Source organism: Typopeltis vanoorti, chromosome 3 (assembly GCF_054136105.1).
Source record: "Typopeltis vanoorti isolate ZY-2024b chromosome 3, IOZ_Tvanoo_1.0, whole genome shotgun sequence".
NCBI classification, from domain to species: Eukaryota; Metazoa; Arthropoda; class Arachnida; order Uropygi; family Thelyphonidae; genus Typopeltis; species Typopeltis vanoorti.
The window spans coordinates 110,404,397-110,427,712 of record NC_143551.1 but is presented as its reverse complement, the minus strand read 5'-3'; the positions used below and the strand labels follow the sequence as shown (position 1 = coordinate 110,427,712).

Sequence of the window (23,316 nt, the reverse complement as noted above, 5' to 3'; positions counted from 1 at the left end):
GACTGCTCTCACCACTCCATCAGGCAATGCATTCCACGGTTCAACCATCCTCCATGCAAAGAAACCACTCCTCACCCTCTTGCTCACAGTTTCCTTTCGTAACTTCCAGGGATGGCCTCTTGTCATCACTCCTTCCCGCTGTTCAACCAAGCGAAAGAACTCCCCAGTGTCAACCCTGTAACCACCTCTCAACAGTTTAAAAGTCTCAATCATATCACCTCTCCTTCTTCTATCCACCAAACTCTGCAGTCCACATTCCCGCAGCCGATCATCATTACCAAAATTGTACAGTCCTGAAACCATCTTTGTCATCCGTCTTTGTATCCTTTCTACAGTTAATTTATCCCCTTCAAATCCTGGGGACGAAATCTGATAACAGTAGTCCAAGTGTGGTCTGATCAGAGACTTATACAACGGAATGATAACCCTTTTATTTCTGCAGGTCAGTGTCCTCATAATTGCAGCAATCCTCTGTGTTACCTTCACCACCTTTGCAATATGTCCCCTAAATTTCAGGTTTCTATCAATCATTCACCCCAGATCTCTTGTCTCCCTTACTTCCTCCAGTATAACTCCTCCCATGGAGTATGCAGTGTCCCATGGATATTTCCCAAACCTCAAGACCTTACATTTTGCTGCATTAAACCGACACCCCCATTCATTTGCCCATCTATCTAGCTTATTCAAATCCTCTTGCAGGGCTACCACATCTGCACTATTACTAATAATCCTTCCCAGCTTCGCATCATCTGCAAACAACTGAATATCCCCTTGCAATCCACTGGCAATGTCATTGATATAAAGGTTAAACAATATAGGTCCTAGTACTGAGCCCTGTGGGACCCCACTTGTAACCCTCTACCTCCGTGAAACTGCTCCACCATACACAACTCTCTGATACCTATCAGACAGCCAATCCTGAATCCAGTTGACCAATCTGACATCCAGACCCATGTGCTGCAACTTAAATATTAGCTTATCATGTGGCACTCTGTCAAATGCCTTTGCTAAGTCTAAGAAAATTGCAGTATATGCCTCTCCCTCATCTGATGTTCTTGTAACTTTATTATAAAAGGCTAGCATATTGCTAAAACAAGAGCGCCCCCTCACAAATCCATGTTGACTCTCACAGATAACATTACCCTCATCTGCCCAATGCTGTATACGGTCCCTCACTACTTTCTCCAAGATCTTAACAACTACTGATGAACACACAAACTGGCCTATAATTAGACACTTCCAGTCTGTTACCACCATTATGCAATGGCACTATCTTACCTTCCTTCCATTCCCTGGGCACCTTTGCCGAAGCCAGACTTTCATTGAAAAGCCAGGTTAAAGGCACTGTCAGTTCCCTAGCACATTCTCTCAAAACTCGTGGTGAAATACCATCCAGTTCCAAAGCTTTACTGACATCCAGAGTACTCAGTATCTGAAACACGCTCTCCTCCTGTACCTCGAACCTGCCCTATCCCTCTAGCATTAAAACTGACTCCTCTAGGATGAAATACTCTAATAAAGTGTTCATTGAACAATTCCACTTTGTCCGCTGCATCAGTCACTCTATTCCCATTTTTATCCCACAATATCATTCTTCCACAGTCATTTCTCCTCTTACTGGCTACATAGCTAAAAAATTCCTTAGGATTTTCTTTGGATCTTAGGGCCAGTCACCTCTCATATTCCAGTTTTGCTTTCCTTACCACACTAGTCACTCTTCTGGCCTGTGTCTTATATTCTTCATGCATCGTCTCTTCACCTGTCTCCTTATATCTCTTCCATAGCCTCTTTTTCGCATGCTATTCCTGTTTAATATTGTTTGTCATCCACTTTACTCCAAATTGTGTCCTCCGCTTCACTCATGGTATGCAACTTACCATTGCTGCTAACAAATATTCTTTCACAATTTCCCACGCACTAGTGATATCCCGACCTTCCAATTCCTCCCTCCATGAAACTTCCCGAAGTTGACATCTAAGACTATTATAATCACCTGCTTTATAATTTCACATAAGTTCCTGTCTCTTTGATACTCCTGCATGTCTATTCATTTTCCAAGTCAAAACCATATGGTCACTCTCTCCAACTGGTGAGAGAGATGTCATCTCAGTTATTATCAACTCTTCTGATGCTATAACCAAATCCAAAACTCTTGAACCCCTTGTTCCCTCTGTTACATGTGGCCTAAGACATTTGTCCCTCAAGAATTCTAGAAATTCCATTCCCCTATTGCTACATGCATCTTCTTCTCTTCTTCCTCTCTCCAATTTATACTACTGTAGTTAAAATCTTCCATAACAATCATTCTTCTTGCACTTGCCAAACTTAACTGTCTAAACATATCTTGGTCCCCATCCTCTGTGCTCCTGGGTCTGTAGCAACACCCCACTAAATATCCTGTCTTGCCCACCTCTACCTCACCATATACTCTCAAAATCATTTGTCTCACTGCCTTCCAAAGCCTCCACTTTTAGAGGACATAGGTCGTCACTTATCATAAGCAGTACGCCACCACCACGCTTTCCTCTCCTATCTTGCCAAAAAATGCTATACCCAGCGACTTCTATTCCTGTTATTAATCCTCTTCTGTCAACCACATCTCAGTGATCCCAATAATTTTTGGCCAGGCTGATGCTATCTGCGCCACCAGTTCCACTCCCTTATTCCAGATACTCCTGGCATTAGTATAAAGCATATAAATGCAATTGTTTCTATACTCAGCATTATCCTCTCTAGACTCCACTGGGCTCAGTGTTGTCTAGAGGGGATAATGCTGATGTCATCTCCATTCTCCCAAGTATCCATTCCCACAAGAGGCCACTCCTGCTATCATCCTCCCTGGGACACACTGACTCGTTCAGAACAGCAATCTCTCCGGATGCCTACATCCTTCCTCATTCAAATGTAAGCGGTCTCTCACATACAGTTCCTCTCTTTCCTCAAACGCACTCCAAGCATCCACATACACCAGTCCTGTCTTGTCACACATTCTAGCTATTATGTCATTCAATATTGCTGCTCTTCTGCTCAGCTCGTCATTATCATACCCAGGTAACATGCATATTTTATGCCTGATCTCTTTCTTAGTTCCGTGTTTCTAGCATGTTCCATTCTGCTGATGTTACAAATCCTGTGTTATATTACACGCTGAGTTATTCTGAAAGTCTCTTCTTCTTTTCTTGTCGTGTTCCATGTTTCTGATCCATATGTGAGCGATGGTAGAATATCACTATTAAATAGTCTTGCCTTCGGAGAGATGTCAAGATTTGGATCAGTAAGTGTTTCTTTTAATCTGTTGAATGATAGCCATGCAGCTTTCTTTCTTTTTGCTAGTTCTTTAGATAAATCGTTATTCATTTTTATTGTTTGTCCTAAGTACTTATATGAGTCAACTTGTTCTATAGGGATGTTATCAATACATAGGTGACTGTCACTTGTGTAGATGTTTTTGATCCATTTTGTTTTTTCTAGATTCATTTCTAAGCCTATCTTACTGCTGTTTGTGTATACTTTTTCACCCATTTCTTCTAGGTCTTTTGGGTTGTGGGATATCAGTACTAGATCATCGGCAAACATAAGAATTTGTAGCTTTTCACCATCTATGCTTATTCCTCCGTTTAGGTCTATTTTTTTCAGAATGAATGGTAAATAGTGCTGGTAAATAGATTTGGGGAGATCACATCGCCTTGGCAGACCCCTCTCTTTATATATTTATAGGTTGATCAAATAGGGTTATTTGGGTGGTCTGATTTTTTTAAATTTCTTTTATCATGTGGATATAAGTAGGGTCCACATTTATTTCCAGTAAGGCACTGATGACCGCATTGTGTTCTATGGTATCAAATGCTTTTTTAAAATCAATAAATTGGATGCATAGAGGGATTCGGTATCCTCTGCATTTTTCTGTTAGTTGTGAAATGACCTGGATATGATCTATTGTGGAGAAGCCTCTTCTGAATCCTGCCTGCTTTCTGCTGGAGTTGTCTTCAGAGTGTTTTGGATTCTGTTCAGTATTACTCTGTTCATGATCTTTATATATGTGAGAGAGAGAGAGAGTAGACAGATTGGACGATAGTTTTTTATGTCTTCCTTGTTCCCTTTTTTGAATAGAAGTATGGTTTTTGAGGTTTTCCATTCCTCTGGAATCTTTCTTTCTTTGAAGTACCACGTGAATCCGGCAGCCAAGGCTTTGAAAATAATTGGTTTATCTTGTTGGATTTCTTTAGCCTTAACATGATCAAGTCCTGAGGCTTTACCTTTACTCATTTTCTTAAGGGCATGTTCTGTTTCTTCTGGAAGTACATCTGGTATATTGCTTGGTTTTGGAATGATAGGTTCTGAAACTTGGCACTTAGTTGCATAGAGATCATTATAAAAATGAACCAGTGCACATGATGTGAAAAATAGTTTGGGCAATGCATTGAAAAACTAATCATGTTGTAATAAGTGGGTAGATTATCATTTTTAAAAGGTTCAAAAATTTATAGTTTTCTAAGAGCATCACCATTTCTTCATATTGTTAGAAGTACAAGTGGAGTTTACTATTAAAATTGTTCAACAAACTGTAGGATTTCATGTAAAAAAAGTGTTCATCAGATTTGTCATAATAAGTACAGGTATAGTTTAATATAAAATGAGTTCAACAAATTCATGTAAATTTGCATTTAAATTGTTAATATTATTTTTAATAATAATATCATTTTTCTTTTAGATTTTGATAAAAAAAATGTTACTGTGCAAAATGCAGATAAAGCTCCTTCCAAAATATTTCAAAATAAGGTTATTAAAAAAAAATAAAAATATATAAAAAAAAAAGCGACTTCTTACTTTAGCCAACAGTCTCTGGTCATTACTAGAATTGGCTGGCCAAAGTCCAAAATGATAAAACAGACTTGACATGCTATTTATTTTCAGACACTGGGTGATCAGTTTGTCCAACATGCTAAGTAGCCAAGCCATTTTTCAAACTGACTGGATTTGGGCCTAACATATATATACAGGTAACCCTCGTTTAACGCGGATGTTAGGTTCCATTGAAATGCCGCGTTATATAAATTGCGTTATGCGAGACTCAGATCACATAGAAAAAGTAGGGTTATGTTCCAAAATTGTTTTTTTTTTTTTTAATTATATAAACAACAATGCCATATCCAACAAAATTATATTTTTATTTAATTCAGATAATTCATGCAAATTATAAAAATATATAAATTATGAAACAAATACATAGTATAAAATTATAAATTTACAAATTGTACATAAACTTCATTGCACATAATGCATAAATACTTTAGGTAAAATAAAATAAAGTGCATATTTTAATCTTTCATAGCACGAGGATTTGAGGATTGGTTAATAAATATTGGTTTTATCATGTAATCACCTGATGCATTACTACAAAACAGTAGAGTAATTCTATCTTTAGAAACTTTGAATCCAGGAGCTGACTTTCATTTTTCAAAATATAGGTGCATTTTTGCTTCTTTATTTTTTTTCCAATATAATCCGGATTCATCTGCATTGAACACCTGGTCTGCATCATAAATGTTTATAAAACTGTAAGAGCTTTTTTGTTTAATAAGATTTCCATCCCAAGGAATTTTCTTTCGAGTGCAATCTTCTATCCAAAACATTAGAGATTTCTCTATTTTTCCCATTAGAATATTGCATACATGAGCAACGTGCTTTGCACTTACCATAAACACTTTCTCGGATTTTATGTTCATTTTGTTTGTTCAAATTGTTGATTCGTTTAAATTCAAAGTCCTTGCAACAGCTCCTGGTTTTTCTCCATTTTTCAACCGATCCAAGATTTTAATTTTTTCTTCGAGAGAAATAAATTTTCTTTTCAATGTTGGTTTTCCCTTTTGTTGCAGTTTGTGGCCATTACTATAAAAATATTTTTTTTACATAAAAAAAAAGCATTACATATTAATTATGTATGTAACTCACCAGAAAATAAAGTGCTCAGCTTGAGATTAACACACTTATGATTTTTAATGCACTTTCCTAGCAGAAAACAAAGACAATTTTCAACAATAACACTTTATACGATTAAAAATTGATGTACATGCATGCTGAAGGGTATTTTTTTCTAATATAAATTCGCTACTTATAACTACATGCGTGATACTCACAGACACAAATTTAATGAAGATAAAATTTGATTTTTAAGTCGCACGATAAAAAATATAATGAAAAGATAAAGGATTATTACAATATGTAGAAATTGTTATTTAAATATAAAGAGCCAATAGGCTTCATTTCGGCAATATAAACATTTGGTCTAGCTACTCACTTCATCAGTGAGTAGCTAGACCAAATTAATACCAAAGGGTATAGCAAAAAGAACTTATATACTCTGCTATATGAGTTGTCAAAAAGGTGCCCCATTAAGTTACTTAAATATAATTATATCGCCGAAATGAAGCCTATTGGCTCTTTATATTTAAGTAACTTAATGGGGCACCTTTTTGACAACTCATATAGTAGAGTATATAAGTTCTTTTCACTATGCCCTTTGGTATTAATTTGGTCTAGTCACTGATGAAACCTCAATAAAGGCTGAAACCAGTCTGGGTAGTGACCTCCCACCATAATGTAATACAGCATATATTTCCTAGGAAATGTGTTTTTACATTATGGAAAATACCAAGAATAGCGATCAGAACTTTTCCACCTTTGCTGCGAGTTGTACGTACTAGGACTACTTGCATTAGCTCACGCTAGTAATCGCCGATACTTTTATAGTTTGTTATACTATATTCGGCATGAAACTCTCTGATTCCAATCTTTGAGTTTCTTATTCGGTTTTAAAACAATGTGGGATTTAATATCCCCTTAATTTAAATAATGTAGACATTCTATTTTTATCAAAACCGCGTTGTATAAGTTCCGTGGTATACGAGGGTTACCTGTGCATACAAGACTTAAAAGATTATTTGTTTCTGCTAAATTTGCCTATTATTCTTTCATGAATATAGTTATATATGAGAATATTGCATACATGAGCAATGTGCTTGTGTATGCAATATGGGCATGGAAACCTGCTGTCCATGCCCAAGACCAGCTAAGTTGCTATGGCTGAGAAAGATCCTCGAGTCCCTCATGTCGTCGACAGGAATTGAACCTAGGACACTCCTTCCCCAGGCATATGGTTGCAAAGCACATAGCCACTAGGTTAACTGCACGGACAGGCTTTTAATATATTGAGAGTTTTTATTTATGATACTGAATGATTTCAATGTCTTACTTGTAATGACAAAGAAGAAATTTCTTTTTTCTATAAAAGTGATTCCATATAGTTATAAGTGTTAGAAGGAAAAATGTAGCAAACAATAGTATCATTAATAATAATAAAAAATATTAATAAATGATCTTGTATCACTTATAAAATACGTGAGTCTTTTTTTCACAGACTGATAAACAGAATAATACATGAAGATTTGCTTCAATGCTGGTAGTTAAACAAGATAAAAATTAAACATAGTATTAACAAAAGTTTATAGTCAATCAGATCCAGAATTAAACATGATTATGATAAATCAGGCAATTCTCATAGATACACCTAGGCTAACTGACTAGTAAGATATCTGTTAAGTTGTGAGCTAGCACGTTTTTTTGGCTCTGTATATATGCACACAAACACACACACACACATACATCAGTCACCCACAAAAAGATATTTTGAAACCTATATAGCACATGTGTAAGTAGAAAGGGAAATCTTAAAGAGCAAAATTCTGTTAATATTCTGTCTAACCAGTTGAAGGTTCTACTCTTGGGGAACACCTCATGAAGAAGGTCATTTCAAAGAATAGAGCTAGATGAGACTTGAATAGATTGATTTAATGCATTGGAGTTGGGATGCCAGTTCAATGTTACAAAATGTAAGGTATTAAAATTTGGGAAACAAAGATGGAATGTAGAATTTACACTTGGTGGGGATATATTGTTGGAGGTAGAGGAAATAAGGGATCTTGGGTGTGATGGTGAATAAGGATCTAAAATTTAGAACTCACTTTACCAAAATTGTGAGAAAAACAACGAATTCTGGGAATGATGTGGAAAACACTGATTTGAAGTAAAGGATATTCTTGTTCCATTGTATAAGGCTCTGATTAGGCCACACACAGACTACTGTGCACAGATTTGGTCACCTGGTTTTCAAAAGAACGAAGAGATGTTGGAAAAGGTTCAGAGGTGACTAAGGTAGTTTCTGATCTCTGGAATGTTGAATATCAGCAAAGATTGAGAAGGTGCAATTTACAGAGTCTAGTGATACGATAAAGACATACAAGTTGGTAAGGGGTTTTGATAGGATCAATGTTGAAGAGATTTATCATAAAATGGTGGAAAATCAGGGAAGAACAAGATGTCATCCTATGAGGCTGTATAAGGTAGCTATGAACAAAGGAGTGAGAAACAACTTTTTGCATGGAAAGTTGTGAATGACTGATGGAATGCCCTGCCTGAGAGTGTGGTGTCTGCAGAGAGTTTGAATGCATTTAAGGCACGGTGTGATGAGTTAGGTGTATGACAAAGGGGCCTCCTAGATGAGTCTTTGACTCTATGGAGTCTTAAGGTAATAATGAAATGAAAGTGGAGTTGGAAAACTGGTTCATTGGGTTAGCAGCTGAACTGTAAATATTGTTGAGCAGCTGCTGTTTATGTTATTGTAAATTTGCTAAAAATGGAGATGGGGGAATAATTAATGGCTAGTTCAGTAGAATAGCATCCATAACAGAAAAAAATACATAAATTTAGCCAAAACAAACCATCTGTGAGACAGTGGTTGGAGTGAAAAAAAAAAAAAAAAAAAGGGAATTTAATCAGCAGATTCATATTTCATTTATAGATTTTAGAAAAGCCTATGATAACATTCATAGAGAAGGCTTTTGGAGATATTAACTTATGAGGCATTCCCGGCTGAACTGGGAATACCTCATAAGTTAATATCATCAAAATTTGCACTGCTGACAGTCAAAGCATGGTATTGGCTGATGGAATTAGATCTGAACTTTTTGATATTATGATAGGATGGAAGCAAGGATATTTCCTTTTTGCCCATCCTTTTTTAATTTAGCTTTAAAAATATGTATTTCAGAAACATTAAAAGATAACACAAAAAAAACAGTAATATTAGGATGATATATATATATCTAATAGATGATATATATATATATATATACCTAGTTAAAGAAATGCTGAAGACATTAGAATAATATTCATGAAACTCAAAACTGCTACTAAAAAACTAGGATTACAAATCAACCAGGATAAAACTGAATATTTAAAAGTATGCAGAAATTACAATCAAGGGGGAAATGACCATCTATAAAAGTGCTGCTTCATTCAAATATCTTGGAACATTCATTGGAACACTGGGAATCCTTGAGATAATAAAATTAGCACAGAAATACAAGCTAGAATACATGAATCCAATAGATCATGTCATTCATTGCATCATTTAGTATCTTCCAAAATTCTTTCAAGCAGAGTTAAAGCAGAAATATACAAGATGATAATTAGATTTTTTGTTTTATAAGGGAGCACAAACCTGGAGCATAACAGACCTACATGCAAAAGCTTTTGCAGATTTGGTCAGCCTGATTGGCCAAGCAGTTAGCTTACCTGCTCTCCAACCAACAGGCTGTGGGTTTGAAACCCATCATGGATGTGGATTGTTTATGATTCTCATTGGTTTGGAGACTGATTTCATTGCTTGGTGTGAGACCACTGCTCCACTTATTGGAGGGCTGAAGTGGCTTGAAAAAAGTTCCATGTTTGAACTCGACAGTAGGATTTCTGGACTATGTAAAAATATTTTTTTTAAAATACAAAAGATATGTACAAAATTAATAAAAAATAGAAAAATATAACCTTACTCCACGGTACAAAATGCTCTTTATGCTTGCAAATAATTTTTCGTGTGGAAGTAACATAAAAAATATGTCTTTGAAAATGAAATCCTCAGAAAAGTCTATAAACCTGTAAGAGATAACACACTAGATAAACAGAGATGACGTTATAAAGAACTATATGAACTCTATGTATGCCCACTTCTATCTAATGAAATCAGAGCTTGCAGATCAAGATGACTTGCACATGCTAAAAGAATAGGCGAGGATAGAATGGCTAAACATTCAAGATGAGGTCTGATGGAAAGCGAGGGACCTAGAAGATGATCATGGCAATGCTGGGAGGATAACATCCAAAAAAGACAACTGAGATGGGAATCCTGGATTGGACTGAAAGAGCACATGGCAGAAAGCAATGGAAGAAGTTGATACTTGCAGCAAAGAACCTTAGAGGTTTGATAAGCTAAGAAAGAAGAAGACCCTATCTGAAGAATATTTAGGGAAGTTTTTTTATGCATCACTTCAAATGTGAGAACAGTATTCTAAGTTTGAGCTGATTTTGGATTTGCATGCAATTATGGATAAGTAAAAAGTAATGTTTTCTTACTATTGTTATCTTCCTATTCTTATAGCTTTTAGCAGAATTATTATCACAAAAAACAGGACACACAGATCCCAACAGCAAAAGCACATCAATACCACTTCTTTCCATTCAGAACACTATGAGGGTGGTCTGAAATGTTCTTGGCCTCAACCATAGATGGCAACACTACCAGCAAGAGTTTTTTTTTCTAAGTTGGTACATCTGTTGTAAGCATCCATGTGAAATTTCAAGTCATTCTATCAAGTAATTTGTTTTATACATCTGTCTGATGCAAAAGTGTTGTTTGTATCCCTTGAAATGGATAAAATTGAGTATCGTGTGGTTATAAAATTTTTTGTAAAAGAAGGTATAATGCCAAAAAAATTCATTCAAAGTTCATAAAAGTTTATGGGCACTCTTCTCCTTCGTTTTTGACAATTAAGAAATGGGCTGCCGAGTTTAAACGTGGCCATACCTTGAAGATGTTACACTTTTTGAACGTCCTTCACATGGATCAACACCAGAAATCATTGATCAAGTTCATGATATGGTATTAGATGACTGGCGAGTCAAAGTACATGAAATTGCAGAGAGTATAGGCATTTCAAAAGAATGTGTAGGATATATTTTGCATGAAGAATTGCAAATAAAAAAGTTTTGCACAAGATGGGTGCCGTGCTTGCTCACAGCAGATCAAAAATGCACTCACATGAAAATCTCTGAACAGTGCTTGGAGTGTTTTAACAAGGATAAAACTCACAAGGCATATTCTGGTATTATGTTAAGAATAAAACTGATTTTGTGCATCGATTTATTACTATGGATGAGACTTGGATTCACCATTATACACCAGAATCCAAACAGCAGTCAAAACAGTGGACAGAAACAAGTTGTTCAGTGCCAAAGAAGACAAAGTCAGTTCCATCAGCAGGAAAGGTTTGGGATGCTAAAGGTATTTTGTTTATTAATTATCTTGAAAAGGGTAAAACTAACTGGGGAATATTATTCTGATCTTTTAGCCAAACCAGACGAAAAAATTCGTGAGAAAAGACCCAGTTTGCAGAAGAAAAAAATCATCTTTCATTAGTACAATGCACCTGCCTACAAAAGTGTTTTGGCAATGGGGAAATTAAGGGATTGTATTGTGAATGGTTGGAACATCCACCCTATTCCCCAGATTTGGCTCCTTCTGACTTCTATCTCTTTCCAAAACTAAAACTCTTCCTCGCTGGTCAGAGTTTCTTCAAATGAAGAGGTGATTGCAGCTGTAGAGGGGTATTTTGCAGATCTTACTGAGAACCACTACAGGGACTGGATAATGATGCTGGAGCATTGCTAGAATAAATGTATTAGTCTTAAGGGAGATTATGTTAAAAATAAAAATAATTTTGAAATTATAAATTCGTTTTTTCATTATCAGGCCAAGAACTTTTCAGGCCACCCTCATATATTCTTATAATTTAGCTCTTTGTATTCTCTTGAATATGCACATAATTTATCTGAGTTTCACAGTATTTCTATTTAATGCATATGTTTTTTTGCTATCAGTAGAATGCCATTATATGTTTTTTATTAAAATAAAATGTGTAGTCGATTTCTTTAGGATCACGACTGTCCACTAACCAGAGAACTAGCCTCATTAGCTAATAGAGAAATTGATCTGTTGCTAAAAGGTACCAGAAAAATGTACCTGGAAGGTTTACATAGACGAATCCTTACCCTTTTCTGGAATTACAGTCGCCAGCCTGCTTTCAATCCTGAAGCCCTCCGTTTCTCTAAGGTTAACATTTATCATTATCATCATCCTTTTTGTATGTAATTTCTATAAGTTAAACTAACATTGAAATGTTTTATAATGGATATTATCAAACCCTTCACATGGTTCACAGAAATTAAGTTATCCTTCTTTTATTTGTACAACAAAATCTAATAATTTTTCAGATTTTTTTACTGTTTTTCTAGATTTTCAAACTAGTTATTTTACTAGTGTGAATAAGATATCAAAGCCTGGAGAGGTTGCTTTTTAATTACATCCATTTTTTTTTTAACGTAATGAAAAATGAGATAGTATTGTCAGTAAACTACATAAGCAATTTACTTAACAGCGTGGTTACAGCAATTTGCATTATGGTAATATTATTTTTATATGAAGAAAATTAAATCTATTGGTATGCTGACATTAATTTTTGAGTGAGATAAAATTACACAAAAATGGTCACACCACCTTTGCTTTTTAGACACTAAATACTATACATGCACTGAGGATTAGATAATCCTGACTATGTTCCAAAAATATATTTCACAACAGCACAGGCCTCCAGTAAGCATGGTTTCACACTGAGCACAGAAAATCATATAATGATTTCCTCAAACGTCACTACCACAGTAGGTTGTAAATCCACTACCTGTTGGTGGCATAGCATTGCCACTACTGTCTATTCAAACCATACCAGTGTGTTTTGCTATCTTAAAGAGTGACGCTAAAGTTCAAGTGGTCTCATAGCTATAGGTTTTAAATATATTGAGAACAAAAGAGAAAAAAATTTACTAGTGCCATGAACTTGTGCCATTATCACAATTATTATACACATGTATTCGCATGTGAATCTTCTTCTTCATCTCACCGTCTGGTTAGTCCCCTTTGTACAATCTGTCTCCAAATGATTCTGTTTCTAGTCTTCTTGAATATAGTAGTGAAGCTAGCGATTTTGCCTCTTTCTTTTAAAGATCTGAGCCAACGTTTCCTCGGTCTTCCAGTGGATGCTGTTTTCCTATTCTTCCATTTAGCAAGATGTTTGGAAGTCTGTGAGGCATTCTCTGAACATGGCCAAACCATTGGAGCTGTTGCTGAAGAATAATGTCTGTGAGGTTGTCTGGTAGTTGATATCCTGCTTTACTTGTTCTATGGTTTTATGTTCAGCCAGTGTGTTTTGTTTATTTTTCTTAGGTACTTCTCCTCGAATGCACTTATTTTGAGTAGTCCCTTCTTAGTGAGTCACCATGACTCGCTTCCATGTGTTGCTGTAGGATCATGGTTTTGAATAGCTTGATTTTAAGATATTTCGAGAGTTTGTTATTGTTCCATATTTTGTTCAATTTATTCATGTTTGACCATCCAATGTTAATTCTGTGTTTTATTGTTTCAGTGCTTATAATGGTGCTTCCTAAGTAGACAAAGGATTCTGCTTATTTTAGGGTTTGGTGGTTCTCCAGGGTTATTGAGATGTTTTCAACTTCTCTTCCTATTTTCATTATTGTGGGTGATCCTTATTCCAAAGATTTTACATGCTTCATTTAAAAGATGGGTTGTTTTTTCTAATTATAGCTTGGATTCTATCAGGATTACTATATCATCTGCATATTTAATATGGTTGATGTTTCTTCCATTTATACTTATGACTGGTTCATTGGAGATTTCTTTGCATATTTCCTCTAGGTATATGTTGAATAAGTGCTGTGAAAGTGGGCAGCCCTGCATAACTCCTTTTTCTATCTTAAATTCTTTTGTTTTTATATTATTAAATTTGAAAAGCGCTTTGGTGTCTTTGTAAAAGTCTGGAATGAAGATCAACAATTCAGAGTTTATTAATTTAGAGTTTAGGATATTAATCAGTTTGTCTCTCTATGGAATCGAAGGCTTTTTTTAAAGTCAATGAAGCTACAGTACAGTGGTAGCTTGTGTTTCCATCATATTTCTGCTATAGTATTAAGTGAAGATTTGATCAATTATGGAACTTGTAGGTCTGAAACCAGCTTGTTCCTCCTCGACGATGTCTTCAATTAATTTATTCATGTGGTTTTGATTAGTAAAATAGATTAGTACTGGAGTTGAGCTAAACTTAGATAACCTAAAAGTCCTGCTGTAGAGACTAAATGTGGATCATTTTTCAAGCTGCTTTAGGCCTCTAGTAAGTAAGTTTGTGGCCTCACACCAGGCATTGAAATTTGTCTACCACCTAAAGAGACTTATTATTATTCTCCTAAGACACCATTGAGTCAGAGGCTCATCTAGGAGGTCCCTTTATCATATACACAGTTCCTCATACCTTGCCATAAACACATTCAAATACTCTGCAGACACGCATTCTCAGGCAAGGCATTCCAATCATTCACAACTCTTCATGCAAAAAACCTGCTCTTCCTTGCTCAAACCCTCCTTATACAGCTTCCAGAGATGACCTCTTGTTCTCTCCTGATCTCTTCATTTTATGGAAAGCCTCTTCAATGTAACAACCCCTTACCAACTTGTACGTCTCTATCATATCATATCATATCACCCCTCTTCCTCCTATCCCACTAGACTCTGTAAATTGCATCTTCTCAACCTTTCTTCATGTTCAAAATTCCAGAGAATAGAACTAGGAGTTGTCCTCCTAGTTCTGGATCCTCGTTCTCGCCAGCCTCTTCAATGTTTTAACTGCAATTTGTCTTGACTAAGGTCAACTAAGATTAACTTTAGTCAATCACCTCTGAACCCTTTCCAACATTTCTTTGTCCCTTTGAAAACCAGGTGGCCAAATCTGTGCACAGTAGCCCATATGTGACCTAATCAGAGCCTTGTACAATGAAACAAGAATCTCCTTCTACAAGTCAGTGTCTTCCATATTATTCCCAGAATTTGTTGTGCTGTCCTCACAATTTTGGCAATGTGTCCTCTAAATTTTAGATCCTTATCCACTAACACCCCAAGACCTCTTATTTCCTTCCCCTCCAACCTCATCTTCTCTAGTTTGACCATCAACTTATATGATAATCTATCAAAAACCTTTTCAAAATCTAAGTATACTAATGTCTATCCACCTCCTTTGTCCAATGAAGCTGTCACCTTAATATAATAAGTAAGTAGATTACTAAAACATGACCTCCCTTTAGCAAATCCATGCTGTCCATTAAAGATAATATCTTTGTTTTCCTCCTAGTTCTGGATCCTGGTTCTAACCAGCCTCTCCATGAGTTCTGTCACCTTCCTTATGAAGCAGCACAATCTTGTCTTCCTTCCACTCCTTTGAAATTTGACCCAATGTACGACTCATATTAAACAAATATATCAAGGCAGATGGCAACTCCAAGTTCCTTCAAAATACGTGGTGATATATTATCAAGTTTACATCAAGTTTGCTCACTATCTCTTATGAGGTAGTGAACAAACTTGACATATCTGTTTAATATGAGTCTAACATTGGGTCAAGTTCCAAAGGAGTGGAAGAAAGGCAAGATTGTACTGCTTCATAAGGGAGATGACAAAACTCAAGTATCTAACGTATACCTCTTGTTTACTTAGTCAGTCTCTCCTCCTTATCATCCACTGCTCTCAAACTCTCATTGATGTCACATTCACCAGAATGAAAGACCTTTGTGAACTGTTCATTAAATATCTCAACTATATCCTCTGCAGCAGTTGTTCTTATACCATTTTCTCCAATCAATGTCATCTTTCCATAATCGTTCTATCAAAAGAACTCCCTAGGATTTTTTTTTGTCTTCATTAGCTAACTGCTGGTGATACTTCACTTTTGCTACCCTTACTAACCAAGTCACCCTCCTTGCCTGTTCTTTGTAATTTTCATGGAATTGATTATTACCACTCTTCTTATTCTGCATCCATAATGCCGTTTTCTGTGTATCACATACTTAATCTCTTCATCCACACCTATCTTATTTAATCTTCTGACCCTTGGAATACATTTAGACATTGCTTCTACTAGACAGTTCTTGAATATCCCCCAAGCTGCATTGATCTCCTTTCCAGCTAACTCCTCATTCCGTGCTACCTACAAGCTATCTCCTGAGCTCCTCATAATCACCAGCTTTGTAGTTCCACATATACCTTTTCCTCACAGAGGTCCTCACTTGCTGGAAACTACACAGGTAATCACTTCGTGGTCACTCTCACCAACTAGTGGATGATTTGACACCTCATTTGTAATAACATCTGTGGATGAGATGATAAAATCCAAGATCCTCAATCTTCATGTGCCCTCTGCTACATACTGCCTGAGGTAATTATCCCTCAAAAACTCAAGAAACTAATTTTCTTTACTTCCAGTTGCTATCTCATCATCCCAGTCTATATTGTCATAATTAAAATCACCCTTTTCTTATTTGCTTGGCTAATTTGATTATACATTTCATAGTCATTATCATCCATGTTATCAGGTCTATAAGAACATCCAACTAAGTATTTCATTCTATTCACCTCTATCTCACACCATGGCACGATTTCCCTGTTTTTGTATCTCTACCTTGTATGGACATAACTTTTTCTATCAACAATAGCACTCCACCTCACTTTTCACACTTTCTATCTTCACAAAATACATCATACCCTTCCATCTCTATTCTTGTCAGGATGTCATCCTCATCCAACCATGTCTCACTTATTCCAACAATTTTTGAGTGAACAAACTCAATCAATGGAACCATTTCATTTGGCTTGTTTGTTATACTTATAACATATTTATACTAACATAACAGCCCATTCCTAGATAACAAGTTTCACTGATACCACTTATTAGATGTGACTTCTCCATACTTTCCTTGAGCTATTTCTTTTTCTCCTTATTCATCTCAGAATCATCTTCAAATTCATCTGTTTTCCCTTGATCACAGTTCATCCCCTTCCCTTTTTGTTTACACACACAGTCATCGTATTGGTGCATTAACCTTTCTCATGCTGTGTTCCTCTTTCCACCCTGGGTTTTCCTGTTTGTCCTGCACACTTGTTCACCCATTCTCCACACTCACTGCTACCCACTTCTTCATTCATAAGCACCACTTCAATCTCTCCTTTCTTACTCTTTCACATTGCTTCTTATTTGATCAGATTTGTTCTCTGCACTCATTTCTCTACCTTCCAGCAGTAATCTCTCTAAATAACTCTCATCAAAACCATTCAGATGCACTCCATCACTCCTATACAGTTCAATTTGTCTTTCAAACTATTCCACATTCCTTATTCTCAGGGCCGGTGCTACAGCATGGGCAAACTGGGCATTTACCCAGGGCAGCAAATTTTCATAAATTTATACAAAATTTTCATGCGTATTATTTTTTTAATATTTTTTATTTATATTACATGGTGCAAGTTTATATTATATAAATTTATATTTATAAAAAAATTATTTATATATTTTTTTAACTATTTATATTTATAGTTTATATTTATATTACATGGCATGCAGTGGCTTGGCGTGACTAACTTCATATGGAAGCATTTGACAAATCTCATTAATTAAGTCGGGATACAGAAGAAAACGGTTATCGGGGGCTCAATACCATAAGAGAAAAGCAGAAAAAGAAGCAAATATTTAAAAAAAAAAGAGTGGTTCCTTGAGTAAATTCTTAAAATCGGATAATTCTAATTATAGTGTTGGTTAAATAGTTCCTTCAACTTCACAAAGTCGAGAAACTAATGAGAAAAATATAAGTTAGAAATTATGGAAAAACCGATCTCCAAATCGCCAGTTTCTAAAGTATTGGAAGAAATGCAAAATACAGAATCACAAGAATTTCCAGCACTAGTGCGAAACTCAAAGAAGTGAAATTTCGTACGATCCTGCAGAATGGCCTCAGATAATTAATGATTCATTTAGATTGTTCGTGGTAGAGAAGAGACCAGTACAAATTGGTAACTCTGATGAAGGAAATAAATTAAATTTTCTGCAAAACAGTCGTGAACACTGTTTCAAACCATCATATTACAAAAGACAATTACATAATGGTGAAGAAGTGTGAAGGTCATGGTTAATATATTCCTGTAAAAACAATACGGTGTTTTGAGTTTTGTTGTAAGCTTTTTTCATCTATTCAAATTGCATTGACAACAGTAGATAACAGTGACTGGAAACATTTATCAGAAATTTTAACTGACCATGAAAACAGCAAGAGTCATTTAATAGCTCATAACAAAATGGATAGAATTAGAAGTTAAAGTCCAAAACAACTATTGATGCGACCCAACCAAGAATCCTGAATGAAGAAGCGCACAACTGGCAAAATGTATTGGAACAGCTTTTGGCAATTGTGCAATTTTTAGGACAGCAGTGTTTATCCTTTTGTGGATCATCAGATAAACTCTACTAACACAATAACGGAATTTTTAAAACTGGTGGAATTAATATCAAAATTTGATTCAATACTGTCCGAACATATATTGAGAATTGAGGGCAAATAAATCATTCAACATTATTTGGGCAAAGATATACAAAATGAACTCATTCATTTGCTAGGAAATAACATAAAACAGAATATATTACATAGGGTAAGAAACTCAAAATATTATAGTATTATTGTAGACTGCAAGTTATATTAGTCATCTGGAACAAATGTGATTTGGCATCTATTTCCATCGAACACAAGCTTGGCACAAATTTAGATTTCAAGGAAATTGTTAAAGAATTTGCAAGCCAGAAAGTTCGTAAAGTGCATTTTTAACATTTCTTAGCAGGTGCCTTTTCATTTTCATGAGTGAAAATAATGAACAGTGAAACTATTGTAGTAATGTAAGTGAAATTAAAATTTAAAAACATTGGAAAATTTCTTCCTACTTCTAATAGGTAATGCATAAACTCTGCTCATTCTCATATCGAAAAGAACATGTAAGAAAGTTTTAAAGCAAATAAATGATGAGCAGCTCTCAGATATGAACTGTTGAGTAAAATACACAAACATTATTCAAGAAACAATGAAAGAGTTTGAGAACAGGAACCAAACCTTGGAGATTCAGTGGCAAGCTCTGAAGAAAACATTGATTGATTCATCCAGAGAGGCATGTAGTGAGGTTGCCTGCAAGGATAGAAAAATCAGAACTACATGGTGGACACAGGAAGTTAAAGAGGCAGTGAAGGAATAGAAGAAAGCATATCAAAAGTTCCTGGCAAATAAGTCAGCTTGTGCTCTTAGAGAGTACAGAGACAAATGTAAGAAAGCTAAACACTGTGTAAAAGTAGCTAAAAGTCATGGGAGGACTTTAGCAAGCATAGAAAATAAATATCAAGAAGGTGGCAAAATATTCTGAGATTGTTGAAGAAGCTTAGAAATGGAGGAAAGAGTGCTGTAAAAGGAGTTGGAGATGATAAAGGTGACATGAAAATGGGAGAAAAAGATATCCTTGAAGTATGGAGTAATTACTTTGAAAAATTGCTAAATGTGCTAAATTGCTAAAGAAGCAGTGATAGCACAGTGATAAAAAACACTCAACAGGCATACAGTCGGGAATACATATCCATACTTGAAGTAGAAATAAGCCATCAAAAGCGTTCAATGTGGAAAGGCAGCTGGAGTAGATGATTTTTGAATCAGAAATGCTCAAATATGGAGGTATAAAAAGTTTTACAGTGGTTGCACTGCATAGTTCAGAAGGCCTAGACAGATGGACGAATTCCAGATGATTGGAGTAAAGTCTCATAGTACCCATATAGAAAGAAGGAAATAAAATTGAATGTGAGAATTACAGAAGTATTTACCTACTGAGTGTTCCTGGTAATATTTATGCAAGTATACTGAGAAACAATTGAGAAGGATTGTGGAAGAGAAGCTTTGTGAAGAACAAGCTGGATTCAGGCCTAATAGAGACTGAAAGAATCAGATTTTCACTTTACAACAAATAGTTAAGTAATCATGGGAATATAACAAAGATCTGTATTTAAGTTTTGTAGATCTGGAAAAGGCATATGACAAGGTGCCAAGAGAGAAGCTATTCAAAATGCTATAGTTGTATTATGGTGTAAATGGGGCATTATATCTAGCAATACTTAGTCTTTATTTGAGTTGTAAGTCAGTAGTTAGAACTGAAGGATGTACAGGAAGATAACAAGACAAAGACAATGAAAATCAGCAGAAACATTGAAAATATCAACCTCTTCGTGAATGGAGAACCTATAAAACATTTCAGCTACTTAGGCATGATTTTTAGTGAAGATGGGAAATTAAAAATGGAAATAGACAATAGAATCAAACAAAGCTGGTAGAGGAAGTCAACTGAATAAATTTATATGGAATAAGAGAGAAATTAGTCAAAACACAAAATTAGCTGTATACAAGAAAGTGATCAAGCTAATTTTATCTTATGGATCTGAGAGCTGGGTTAGATAATGAGAGTCCTGAGAAAGATTATGGGTGTAAACAGATTGCATCAATGCAATATCATGTTAAAAATGAGGATATTAGGAAAGAACTTGACTTTGTTAGCATCCAGGAATGTGTTAGCTGAGTTAATCTCAGATGGTATAGTCACTTAAGAATGGGAGAGGAAAGATTAGCAAAACAAGTGTTCTCTGCCAGGTTGGCAAGAAAAAGACCCAGAAGAAGACCAAGATATAGGTGGAGTGATATGATAAAAAGTTCCTTAGAAGACAGAAATATAAGATCTGATTAAGTTGGAATCTTGACAGGTAACAGACTAATTTGGAGGAAAATTGTGGATAGGAAGTTAGTAATAATGCAAGTTTTTTTATGTAGTACTATCATATCCTGTACACCCCTTGAGGGTACATGTCAGGAATTTGATGATGATGATGATGAACTCATTCCACACATTAACAAAATTCACTCCTTTCTCCTCACTCATTTCTGCCAACATGCCATTCACAATCTTTGCTCTGTGCCTCATTTCATCACTGTCATATCTGGGCAGCACACTGACTATTTTTCCTATCACACTATTATCTTTAATACTTCTGAACAACCTCCTGATATCCAGTTTTATGTTTTCCTTGCTCCTAGTCAAATAGGGACAAGTCATTTGTCCCTATTACCACTGCCAATTACTCCTTTGCTCACTTACTCCATGCCTTAATCTCTCTATTTATTTTACCTCCAGGAAAACAAACCTTGTGCATCTTCTCATTTACCACATCTCTAATAATTGAATCCCCATACAGCATCACTTGTGTGTCTTTCATTACCTCTTCATACTCACATCATTCATTTTTCTCTTCTTCACATTCCATATATATCTGCAATTCTCTTCATCTCTTGCCTGATCTTCATCAACTCAGGTTTAATGCCAGTCATACACGCTCATTTGCATTGTTTTCACCATTCTTACTACCATCAATTGTTAAGGTCAGCAGATCACTCGTTTGGTTTTTCAAAACTTTTTTTACCCATTTTTCACTGCTCTTTTACACTGTCTCTCTTTGCTATTATATGAGCACTCATTCTTCTCATGGCATTCTCGCTGCTACCACCTTCAGTTACAATACATTACCACCCATCAAATCTTCATTCAGATCACGCTGTGCACACATCCTCCTTCCGTCCTCCTTAATTATCCATAAATTATCTACATAACCTAACGAATACATATATCACAGCTCACATTTCATGAAATGACTAAAATCAAAATTAAACTCTTGTAAAGACAAAGCTGCTGCCATCTTTCCTTTGCCAGTTACTATAATCTGCTCTAAGTTTAACGATTTTGTAAACAAACTTAAACAAACAAGCCCCACACACTACAAACACTGCAAACACACAAACACACAGCTTGTCAGTCAACTGAAAAACTGTGTGATTTATTTTATTTATTTATTCAACATTTGATTTGTAATGCATATCCCACACATGAAAGATTGTAAACTCATTGTATATTAATATTATTCATCAGCTAATTATTAGGAAATCTGGAAACCTTGCTCTCTAAAGTCCAAATATGAAAGTTTTACATGCCACATCAGGCTTCCAGTGAGGCAGACACTGCTTATTAGAGCAATGCTTGCTTATTTCTGGATCGTGGCCCCATTGCCTTTAACACAAAGCATCATACATCTCCTCCAGGAGATGTGCTTTGCATTAAGGGTAAATATTAAGATTAGTGATCAGAGCTTATTCTATTTTTACCATGAGTTGCCTTGGTCTTGCACTACTTGCAGGATCAGCTAGACTTGCAACACTTGCAGGCACAAACTTGACTTGTTTGTCTGTTTGCTTACTTGGGAAATGGAGTAAAACTAGGTTTAAAATAGTTTGGTATCTTTAACATATTTTATATATATATATATGTGTGTGTGTGTGAAGGTCGTTTGAAATGTTTGGTAAGAAAAAAAATAAGTTTAACATTTTTGGGAAAAATCACCTTTATTTCTCAACATAGTCTCCATCGAGGTCAACACATTTGGTCCAGCGAGTTTCCAATTTTTTCATCCCATCTAAAAAGTAGGATTTGTCAAATTGTGCAAAATAGTCATTGACAGCCTTGATGACATCCTTATTCGATGAAAAGTTTTTCCCCAACAAGCCAAATTTTTATGTATAAGAACAAAAAGAAGTCACACGAGAGCAAGTCCAGAGAATACAGTGGATGTGGAACCAATTTGAACCTCAATTCATGCAATTTTGCCTTTGCGACGGCCGATTTGTGGGACGGTGCATTGTCTTAATGAAAGAGCGCTTTTTTGTGTACCAATCTTGGCTGTTTTTTCCTTCAATTCTTCTTTTAAACAGTCCAACTATCATGCATAATCAACTCCTGTTATTGGCTTACCCTTTTCCAAATAGTCTATCATAATAATTCCCTGGGAATCCCAAAAAAACAGTGACCATCACCTTCCCAGCTGACAAAATGGTCTTTGCTCTTTTCAGTGCTCTTTCACTGGGCATTGTCCACTGTTTTGACTGCTGCTTGGACTCAGGTGTGTAGTGATGGATCTAAGTTTTGTCTACAGTCACGAATTGATGCAAAAAATCCTGCGAATTGCAATTAAACATCGCCAAACACTGCGTTAAAATGTCTTTTCACATGCGTTTTTGATCAACAGTAACAATCATGGCACCTATCACACACACACACACACACACACACACACAGCTTTTTCATGTGCAATTGTTTGTGCAGGATACTATACACCCAATCAGTTGAGCTGCCTACAATCT

The 23,316-nt window shown here is 35.6% G+C and overlaps 1 protein-coding gene across 3 annotated transcripts in view; it reads left to right on the top strand.

Annotated features, from left to right (window-relative positions):
• Positions 1-23,316, top strand: part of LOC150108466 (IQ motif and ubiquitin-like domain-containing protein) — a 227,567-nt gene that overhangs the window by 108,613 nt on the left and 95,638 nt on the right. For all 3 annotated transcript variants that reach the window (XR_016550657.1, XM_090415872.1, XM_090415873.1), the window contains exon 8: positions 12,047-12,223. Coding sequence is in view for 2 of the 3 variants with exons in the window: in XM_090415872.1 (XP_090271998.1) it covers positions 12,047-12,223 (177 nt within the window). In the remaining variant the exon portion in view is untranslated. The remainder of the gene's footprint in view (positions 1-12,046; positions 12,224-23,316) is intronic.